An 11082-nucleotide genomic window follows, 5' to 3' on the forward strand; every position below is an offset into this window, starting at 1 on the left:
CTTGGCTTAACAAGACAATAACATGGGTTTCTGGAAATATACTATGTATAGGATGGATGATGTGTTGGCAGGCAGGGACCTCAGACTGCTAGTCTGGTACAGGTCACATGTGTTTTTATGAAGGGCAATTAACTCATTAGATGGTTTGGTCTGGCCTAATCCAGCCAGTCTGGAGATGTCAGACCCCCTCGAACCCCTGCAGACCCCGCTCAACCCCCACTCACCCGTCAAAATCCCCTGGCCTTGACAGGTGAAGGCTGGGTTAGAGGGTAGAAGGCTGAGCTAGAGGGTAACCCTAGTAGGTCCCGGACATAACGCTAAACTACCATCAACATGGACCTTTCATTACATCAGAGTGTTGTCGGTGACCTTGTTCACTTGGAGTACATCACATTTACACAACAATAGCTTGTCGGGTCAAGCATGATTGTCTCAGTACAAGGTAGAGAGATGGGTAGTGAAATGTAACACTGAGCCGCTGGTTTCCTGTTTAATGGCTAACAATGTAGACCTAGAACTACTTCCTGTTTAATGGCTAACAATGTAAACCTACTGTACAACTAATTACATTGTACACAGAGAGGCAGATACACACACACATGTAAATGCATAAAACCTACATTTTACCCAACGTACTACAAGACTAAAAGATAATAGTTTGTTGTACAAATTGCATTAGTACAACTTTGGTGTGGATCAGATTTCACTTTGTTAGGGAAAGGGAGATACACTGGGTATGCTGAATTCGACACTCCAAAAACTTGGTGAAAGTTATTTACAACTGTCCAGTGGCGACCCGTTAATCAGGGCAGGTGGGGCAGAGACAACAGTTTTCAGCTGTGCTAACATAATTGCAAAATGGTTTTCTAATGATCAATTAGCCTTTTAAAATGATCAACTTGGATTAGCTAACACATCGTGCCATTGAAACACAGGAGTGATGGTTGCTGATAATGGGCCTCTGTACGTATATGTAGATATTCCATTAAAAAATGTACCGTTTCCAGCTACAATAGTCATTTACAACATTAACAATGTCTACACTGTATTTCTGATCAATTTGATGTTATTTTAATGGACAAAAAATGTGCTTTTCTTTCAAAAACGATGACATTTTTAAGTGACCCCAAACTTTTGAACGGTAGTTTACATATCATTGAGTTAAACAATAAAGCTGCATACAAACATGGTCTCTTTATTGTTTTCTTGAGTAAGGCAGCTTCAAAATGCAGGTGTTTCAGCCTAGCTCAGTGCTTTCTTCTGGTGGTGGGGTGAGCCAGCCAAACATAGGAGCATTGCGTCGTGATTGGCTCAGTGTTCTGTCACTCATGGGGACACTACATCATCCCAAAGTTTATATCCTTAGTAAGGGTAGACTTCCAAAATTTCAGCCCTTTGGGTCCTGCCATAGAGTTATATTACAAGGCTCAAGGTCATTGACCACAGATAAAACCTTTGATTGGACTGATCATGTCAACATCTTATTATCAAAGTCTTTATTTATCCTACGGTTCTGACTTGGTGTACAGGGGAAAATACTGTATGAGCAGCCCATGCTCTGCATTCTGTCGCTGTACATTTCAAAAGTGCTGAACACATATATTGACTACTTCCGTCGTCGCTCGCTCATTAAAGTAATAAATAATAATAATAAATTACGTAATGCCTCTTATCCGCTCATCGTTCCCTTTATGCCATAGTTTGATCATCTCAATTGTCACATTTTTTAACCATATCAGCTTTGTTTTTTAAAAAGGCAGTAAACGAGGCTGAATTAATTGTTTCACTGCCAGACAAGGCTCCGCTGATAGCCAGGTGTAGTGGTGGTAAGGATTCAACCCATTGTGATGGAAAGAAAGCTCTGCTGTTGGGACAGCATTATGTAGGCCCTAACAATTTGTGGGCACTGCTTATCGCCGTTATACTGCAATTAATATATTGTTTAGTGTTGTGCAGTGTCTTTTTGAGATTGCCCCACCAAGATTTACATACTAAAATCGCCACTGCAACTGTTGGATATATTACATAGAAAATAATATGAAAAATATTATGCAAATAATGATGATATATCTTGGTAACTTCTACAAAAACAGTGATAATTTTCCATAGGGACTTTGGGGCAACAATATGTCTGTCTATGTTTCCACTGGGAAAGCAGGAAAACACAGACGGATGTTGTTGATGCCACGTCACATTAGGACTTAGAAGTGTTAAACTATGTCCCCCACACACACATTCCCATGGACACACACAAACACCCCGGAAACACACACACGTATGTACATACGTACGTACGTACGCTCACACACACACACACACACACACACACACACACACACACACACACACACACACACACACACACACACACACACACACACACACACACACACACACACACACACACACACACACACACACACACACACACACACACACACACACACACATTCCCACAGGGACAGACAGACAGGCCATAGTGATTCATGTTCAGTCCACATATCGGCCATTACTCTAAACAAAGACTAAGTCCCATGAGACGGATGCCTCTGCTCTCTCTGCCTTTAACTATTCACAGACACACACACACACACACACCACACACACACACACACACACACACACACACACACACACACACACACACACACACACACACACACACACACACACACACACACACACACACACACACACACACACTAATGAAAAGAATCACGTAATTCCAGGAAATTGGATGCAGTGATTAGCTATAGAAACCATGGCCTTGTTTCCCTCTACCACCGAGACCGCCTTTCTAGAACCAAAACCGTTTTCTAGAATTGTGAAACAATACACAAAAATGACAAGTAGCATGAATGAATAGCGCCGGACCGTTCTCTTGTTTGTTTTCTTAATGCTTAGCCATTTGCACAAATCCATCACATTGTCATGTGTGTTGTATAATCTGCAGATTTTTTTGACATTCCATGCAGCAGTACAAAAGACCAAAAAAGAGAATGAAAAAAAATGTCCAGAGCTTGACAGCTGAAGCCCAGATTTAGAGGGTTTTGACATCAAGTGAATGAACTCCGAGTGCACTGCAGTTCAGAAACACCATTTCGCTTCCATTAGCGTTTGACACTTCTTGAATAGAGGGAAAAAGAAACTTCACATACTTCAATCAAACTAAGGCCTAGATTCAATCAGATCAAGCATTTACTGACGACAGCAAACAGCCGCAGAGCAGTTCTGGAGGTTGAACTGCGTTGGAGCCGTCAAATTGGTGAGCAGCTGCTCTTGCGATCATTGTCATGAAGCCACACCCACCCTACTCGCATTAGAAGCTCAGAAGGAGAAAGCGTAGGCTATAAAGAAATGGCGGTCAACTTGAAAAATCATTCAACTAAATAATGAGGGTTTTTATCATCATAATGGAGGTGTAGATTACATCTCACATTCAACTGTTTTAACTTGTAAACAAGGCTGCATGGGATTTCTCTTAATGCAACTCCATGCAACCAATGGTAATGTCCGCTTTAGATATAATACCAGGAGCCGCTTGTGGATTTGACAGCGCTAACACAGTTCCACCTCTACCACCGCCAAAACAACCAACTAAGACACCTCCAAAACAACCGCTAGGCGGATGTCGGCTGATTGAATCAAGCCCTATGTCTAAATGAGAGGGCTACTTCCTATCAAAAGCATACACACACAGAGGTTATTAACGGTTCAGCAACAGCATTCCACTTCCGTTTGCGTGTTCGACACTTCTTGAGTAAAACAACAAAGTTTCACACACTTCAATCACGTTCAGGTCTAAGTGACTGCGTTAAAGTGTCCACACACAAAGACTATTAATAAAGGGAGTCTCTCTCAGACTTCCTGGAACAGAGTTGACAGGAGTGGACCTCTACACACAGATGCACTCCTTCAGACTGACTAGTCAGTCACGTTGTTGTAACCCTTCTTGATTTCTTCTGCTCCGGCCATTTTAATTTAAGGGCCCATTCCCCATTTTAATGGAAGGCATTAAGTGTAACAGGCCCTGAGGTTGAGTTTGTTCGGCTAGTCCTTGGAGCTCATGGACCAAATTCCACGTAGAAGAATCTTGGCAACTCCTCAGGATAGATGGAACCCTCATGGATATACACTCCCACAATGGATGAATAGGTAAACAGAAGGGTGTGAAAGAGAGAGTGTTCACGCTCACAGAGGCACAAAGAAGGAGGTGTCTGTGTGTGGGGAGAGGGTATGAGAGCTAGGGTATGAGAGGGGGCCGAGGCTGGATGGGGGCTTTGAGGGAGTTAGAAGGAGGGGGCCCGGGTGAGAGGAGCAGTTTCTCCAGGCTTTTAGAGTGAACTGCATAGTGTTAACTCAATCAAAAGGTGAATCAAACCTCCTGAGACACTCAGGTAACCCTTTGTTATAACCCTAATCCTTCTTAAAAACAGAGCTGCAGTGTCGGCAATGCCCCATTACACACAGACCCACTGAGAGGGAGAGACATGAACCCCCGAAGAGAGAACACACACACGCATGGCGTACGCACAACCACACACACACAAACACATGGGCATGCATACAACCACACACAGATATGGACGCACGCACAACCACACACACGCACATGGGCGTGTGCACAACCACACACACAAACGTATGCACACACAACAACGTGAACCTACTGATCACAAATTCATATGCTTGAACATAAAGAGAGAGAAAAGTGGGATAAAATATGGTAACTCCCAAAGAGGAGAGGGGATTGAGGGGGAGAGAGTGTATGTCTGTATTTATGTGTATTTAGAGTTTGTTGAGAATATTTATTTTAGGTCAGACATTGACCCGACTCCCGACGCATTTAAAGTGCTTTGCTTGGCGGGACTTTGCTTGTTATCTAAATCTGGGCCTTTTCCCTATAATACTTATTTGTATCTCCCCACTCAACTATTGGTGATGTTGAATAGGCCTATGAAGAACAATTCGATTTTGTATATATGTTTTATATTTGATCATTAATAATTACAAGACAGCAATTACGTTTATTTTTTACGTAAAAAGTACTCACTTTATTTTAAATGCAATGGAAAGTGTCATAAATAACGTTACTACACTAATATATTTCTTTAGGATTTTGGGGAGATACATTTTATAAGGTGACATTGTGGTCTGCCATGAAACCTAGAGAGAAGCCGATTTGCCAAGATACATTATGAGTAAATAAAATATGAACTTATTGATAAGGTTATTGAGAAGGTTGGCTACTTAATCATGTAAACTATCGTTACAAATGAATCCCCATCGTTGGTCTTTGAAAAAGACAATAGCCTATATAATTGGGTAGGGAAAACATGTCGTTAGTCTAATTAATAGGTCATAATTACGCAGTGTTAATTGTAGGCTAAAGAATTACCTTTTTTAATCTTAAATGCGTATTTTCTTAATATCAAAAATACTCTAAATATCCAATTAATCTGTAGTGAATTATAGGATATATTTAGGTGTTATGAGAGCTCTCCCACAACTTTGACACTGGTTAAACAGTTGAATAAAGTAGCCTATAGGGCACCAAGTTGTCCATGATTTACATGTAAATATCTTTGTTTATATCCTGTATATTGTAATGAAAAAATGACAATATTCTGTAATTAAAGCCCCTTCCAAGACAAAAATGCAACAAAGTAATAGAAAAGAAGTGTGCTATAAAACTTGGTCCGTTGAACAAGTGTTGCCAGTGAGAGGCACTGGCGGTGCACAACTTTGAAATCAACACAACAGCACAACTTTTAAAACGTGTCACCAAACAATATTTCACTCTGCACTGATGAATTTGGGAAAGTAGAGGCATAGGTTTATCATAATCTAATAATACTACTACTAACAATAAGCCCACTACTAATAAAAAATTACAATAATAATAACATCACTTATATTTAATGTATTTATTTAAACATTCACCTGTACCACTCCAGTCCATTCTCGTAGTTGCGGTCGAAGAAGTGCGGTTCGGCTCCCACAGCTCGGATGTCTGGATGCACGCGGAGGAACTCGAGCAGCGCGCGCGTCCCTCCTTTCTTTACACCGATGATCATCGCCTGGGGAAGCTTCTTGGTCCCGTCTCCAAGCGGACTGAGTTTACCTGTACTCCCCGTCTTCACCATAAACCGAGGTGCTAATCTCTTCGAATAAACTATATCACCCAAAGAAGGCTGCGTATAATGCGACAGTTCTCGGTTCTTTTCGTTATCACTGTCCACCTGATGTCCCGGTTCGTACAAAACCTCTCCGGTATCAGCATCGTTGAACCGGGAATACTCGGAGGCGCGTTTAGTGTCGTCGGCGCTCTCGTAGCTCAAACCCGGCTTGGATCCTGTGGTCCATTTCTGTAACAGTCTTTTCCTCCTCAGCGACCTCAAGTCGTGTAGTTCCGAGGCGAAGAAGCCCACGACTTGGTTGGATGCTTTCACCGGCGTGGGCATGCTGCTGCAGCGGTCCGTGAGGCAGTGGAGGAAGTACAGGGAGGTGAGGAGAGAACACAGCATGACCACGAATTTCTTGAAAATGCCTCGGGACAGGGGGTCCGAATAGACTCGGCTAAAAGCCATAACGGTCCTTGGGTCTCCGGTTCAGAAGCCACAGCCATGCTAGGCAGACATTGTCGGGTCTTGCCATTAAGAAATAGAGGGGACAGCTCGTAGGCTACCGGAGCTTGCTCCGCATCCACCAGTGGATTAGACCTTGCTCGCGGCTCACTCAAAAATAACGCTCACATGTGTCCCAGCGCTCGAGTCCTTATAATAAATAATATTGTAAGTCTACTTCAACGTCAGAAAACAGTTGAATACGCAGTGCAGTTCTAAATGTCAATGGATGGCTCTCCCGCATTAAACCAATAATTTATTGTCAGTATTGTCAGTACTCTAGCCACGATGACAATACAACATGTAGACTGTTTGTTGTTTAAAATGATGTTGCATAAATTCAGCACCTTTATTTCATTTTAAACACGTGGTAGTTGTATCAAACTTCTGTATGACTTCAGAGAGGAAGATGGGCATGTCTTCATCAAATTAGAGTGTGTAGACGTTTTGCAAAGGTATGTGAGAGGCATGTCAGGATCCAATGAAATGGCAGTAGGGAGGGAACTTAGTCCCAAACCTGCCTTGCCTGTTGATGGCTGTCACACACGCACGCACACACACACACACACACACACACACACACACACACACACACACACACACACACACACACACACACACACACACACACACACACACACGCACACGCACACGCACACACACACACACTCACCTGTTTGATTAACTCATTGTTCAAATGTTTCTTAGTAGGATTATATTAGTGTAGTTTACCCTTATTCTGAAGCTAAAATGCTTTTTCACTGAGTCAACCTCAGAGCCATCACTCTCCTTAGATATTCCGTTTCCCAACAGTCACACGTAAAGTCAACCCTCTCTCTGCCTCAGGCCACCTAAGAAGATGGCCTCCATTGTAAACATTCTTTCTCTCTGTTTTATAACACAGAGCGGAACAGCAGAAAGTAAAATAATGATAACGGGCACATTATTTCTTTACAAGTGAACAAGAACAGAACCAAATGTTTCACATCTGCTGTCATCCTTTCTGTGTATTAGCATGAGAATGTCAGGGCAGTGCTTCAATGCTGCACAGCTCACTGGTTGAGAAAGAGGACAGAGACCACAGAGGCTTTTATCACATGGCCGTATTGCTACTGCCAGATGTCCCCATGTTCGGGACACAATACAGGGGGCACCCCACATTTAACAAATCACACCCAATGCCTTTCTACCTCCCTAAAAGACTAGAGGCGATAGGAGGGTTCTCTCCAGCCCTCTGTGCTGCCCAGCAGACTCCCAAGGGTCAAATATTTCACATCGATGGAGGAATGCAACGAGAAAGAGAGTAGAAAGATATGGGTCTCTCAGCTGCATGTCTCTTAGTTGTTCCTTCCTTAGTCAGGAGTTGAGTCAAGAGTTAGACACACATATTTTGTAGTGATTCATCAGAACAAGCAATCTAGTAGCTTTTCTGAAGTATTAGCGTCTTAGTCTATGTGATCCGGGGTGTGTCTGTGTAACAGCCATTTGGAGAATGTTAAATGTTTGTGCAAGGAGTGCAGGGATACACATTTTCTTCAAACACAAAAAACAGCATTTAGAGTTTAATTATACACCCAGACTTTGGTGCTTTAGCAAAAATGTGCAAACAGTCTAGAAGGCATGTAAAAACGAACTCCCACTTTCATCTTCGCCATTTATCCAAATGACTGTACTATGGTTACATCGACGCAGCCTTGTTGGAATCTTGGATGCAGAGTTTAAAGGTAATGCAAAACACAAAGCCGTTTATTACCCTCAGAACAGAATTACACTTTACTTTGCATACTGAATCAATTCTAAGGGCACGGTGAGGCATAGTTAACACTGTCCACAGAGAAGACAAATACCAAAATCATAGAATAATCTGTCCTTGATTGTTGTTATAAAGTTATATTGAAATATTTTTTCTAGCGCTGTAGATTTGGACAATGTTCCACTCAAATGTACTACGTATTAACAATGAAACCTTGGTTGCTCCAACATTTCCTTGTTCGAATGATTGAATTGGTCAAGTTGTCTGGGTACATAAGGAGACTAGGCTTGTGTCCAAAATGGCACCCTATAGTGCACTACTTTTGGACAAGGGACCATAGGGCTCATGGTCAAAGGTGGTGCACTTAATGGGCCTTGGTCAACAGTAGTGCACTATATAGTGAATAGGGTGCCATTTCGGATGCAGTCTGGGCGTCTCAGTACTGCACTTCATTGTCAGACAGCTTTATGCTCTGAGGTTTAGGAACTGTTATTGCTGCAGTTTTCTGGACTTGGAATCTCAAGGCTGTAAAACAGAAATACTAATTTCATCAAAATGTTGGGACTCCCGGGTGAGATTCGGATGTGGTCAGAAGAAGTTTCCCACTATTAGAGGTTATGTTGTGAACTTGTGATACAATATTATTGACACACAGCATCATTTAGTCTGAGGCCAACACAGTACACACATTGTTATATGAATATACTACCATTCAAAACTATTACAAATGGACAAAGTTGAATTCTGATTTATAATATGTTCCCTGGGGTGAGTTATGATTAACATAAAAAAAACGTTCCCCGCCAGCTCCTTTTTCTCTCTCTCTGGCTGAAACAGAGCAACTCTTTAAAAAACAGAGCAAGCCCTAAAAATGTCACATTTTTATGTGAATTGAAATGGCATCAGCCACTTAAGAGCTCAATTAAGAGAGTAAGTAAGAGCGAAATAAAAGACAGAGTTAAATGCCACCCAGTGTGCAATGATGTCATACCCTCCTCAGCACCCAGTAAGGAACTACTTTAGATTCTCTGAGTGGTGGTTGAAGCAGACGTGGGTTAAAATACGAGTTGAAATCCAGAGCGATTTACAGTAGTGAGTGCATACAGCTTGTTTTGTACTGGTCCCCCATGGGAATCGAATACACAACTCTGGCATTGCAAGCGCCTTGTTCTACCAACTAAGCCACACGGGACGTCGCAAGCACTGTCAAGCCCAGCTAAAGTATTCAAAATGATTAATAAATAGTACTGGAACCCAGGTCTGAATTAAAATAATGTGCTTCAGGGAATAATGAAATCCATCATTCCTGATACACAACATATTTATGACGTGATATACTACCTGTGTGTCCTCGTGGGCAGGCCTGAAGCGTTGCATAGCTGAATATTGTAGGATTAATTCAATGCTTTTTCTGTAGAGACAGGGAGAAAACGTATTTGGTTGTATATACACAGCTGTGGGCCAGTCATTGAGGTGGTGTTTTTAATATCATCATCCTGGCCTGTAGAGGAGGAAGGGTTCCGTTTAAGTAACCACAGAAACACAAATAAATCCAACTCTTAATCAGATTAATGCTCAAGTGAAGTTGGTTGTTCTGCCGTGGATTTCTCTAATGTCTAAACAAACATTTGTATCCGTGAACATTTGAACAATACATCAAAAACAATATTATTAATCTTTAAGTGAGTTATCTTGAAAGTTTGTTAATGTTTGCTGTGTGTGTGTGTGTGTGTGGGCGGTCAGCACTAGGCAAGGGAGTATAGAGAGGCTACTTGATCAGGAACATTCATCTTTAGATTGGAAGGATATGATGGAGTTCCGTGTCACTACGGCTGTGTGTTTATATAATGGGATCCACCCCTTTTTTTTTATCACCTAAAATGACATACCTAAATCTAACTGCCTGCAGCTCAGGCCCCAAAGAAAGGGTATGCATATTCTTGATACCATTTGAAAGGAGACACTTTGACGTTTGTGGAAATGTGAAAGGAATGTATGAGAACATAACACATTAGATCTGGTAAAAGATAAAACAAAGAAAAAAACAACCGTTGTTTTGTATTTTTTTTGTACCATCATCTTTGAAATGCAAGAGAAAGTCCAAAATGTTGTGTCAAGGTTATTCCAGCCCAGGTGCAATTTAGATTTTGGCCACTAGATGGCAGCAGTGTGTGTGCAAAGTGTTAGACTGATCCAATGAACCATTGTATTTCTGTTCAAAATGTTGTGTCAAGGTTACCCAAATGTGCCTAATTGGTTTATTAATAACTTTTCAAGTTCAAAATGATGCACTCTCCTCAAACAATAGCATGGTATTCTTTCACTGTAATAGCTACTGTAAATTGGACAGTGCAGTTAGATTAACAAGAATTTAAGCTTTCTACCAATATTAGATATGTCTATGTCCTAAGAAGTTTTCTTGTTACTTACAACCTCATGCTAATCGCATTAGCCTACGTTAGTTCAACCGTCCCGTGGGTGGGACACCGATCTGTAGAGAGCCTTAAGAGGTTTTAAACAAGCAGCCAATTTCTGATATTTCACTAATTGGTCTTTTGACCAATCAGTTTAGCTCTAAGAAAGATCTGATGTAGAAAGATCTGATGTGGTAAGATCTGATGTGATTGATAAAAAGACCAATAGTGGTAAAACACATCAGAATTGGGCTGTCTGTGTAAACACAACCTACTTCCCATGGATACT

General features: G+C 41.5%; 1 protein-coding gene across 1 annotated transcript in view; it reads right to left on the reverse strand.

Moving 5' to 3' along the window:
* The window catches only part of LOC118402882 (heparan sulfate glucosamine 3-O-sulfotransferase 3A1), a 52762-nt gene extending 45715 nt beyond the window's left edge, over nt 1-7047 (reverse strand). Inside the window, exon 1 of the mRNA XM_035801241.2 lies at nt 5944-7047. Coding sequence (XP_035657134.1) covers nt 5944-6590 — 647 coding nt within the window. The 5' untranslated portion in view covers nt 6591-7047. The remainder of the gene's footprint in view (nt 1-5943) is intronic.
* Nucleotides 7048-11082: the final 4035 nt, after the last annotated feature.

This window comes from Oncorhynchus keta, chromosome 24, assembly GCF_023373465.1.
Source record: "Oncorhynchus keta strain PuntledgeMale-10-30-2019 chromosome 24, Oket_V2, whole genome shotgun sequence".
NCBI classification, from domain to species: Eukaryota; Metazoa; Chordata; class Actinopteri; order Salmoniformes; family Salmonidae; genus Oncorhynchus; species Oncorhynchus keta.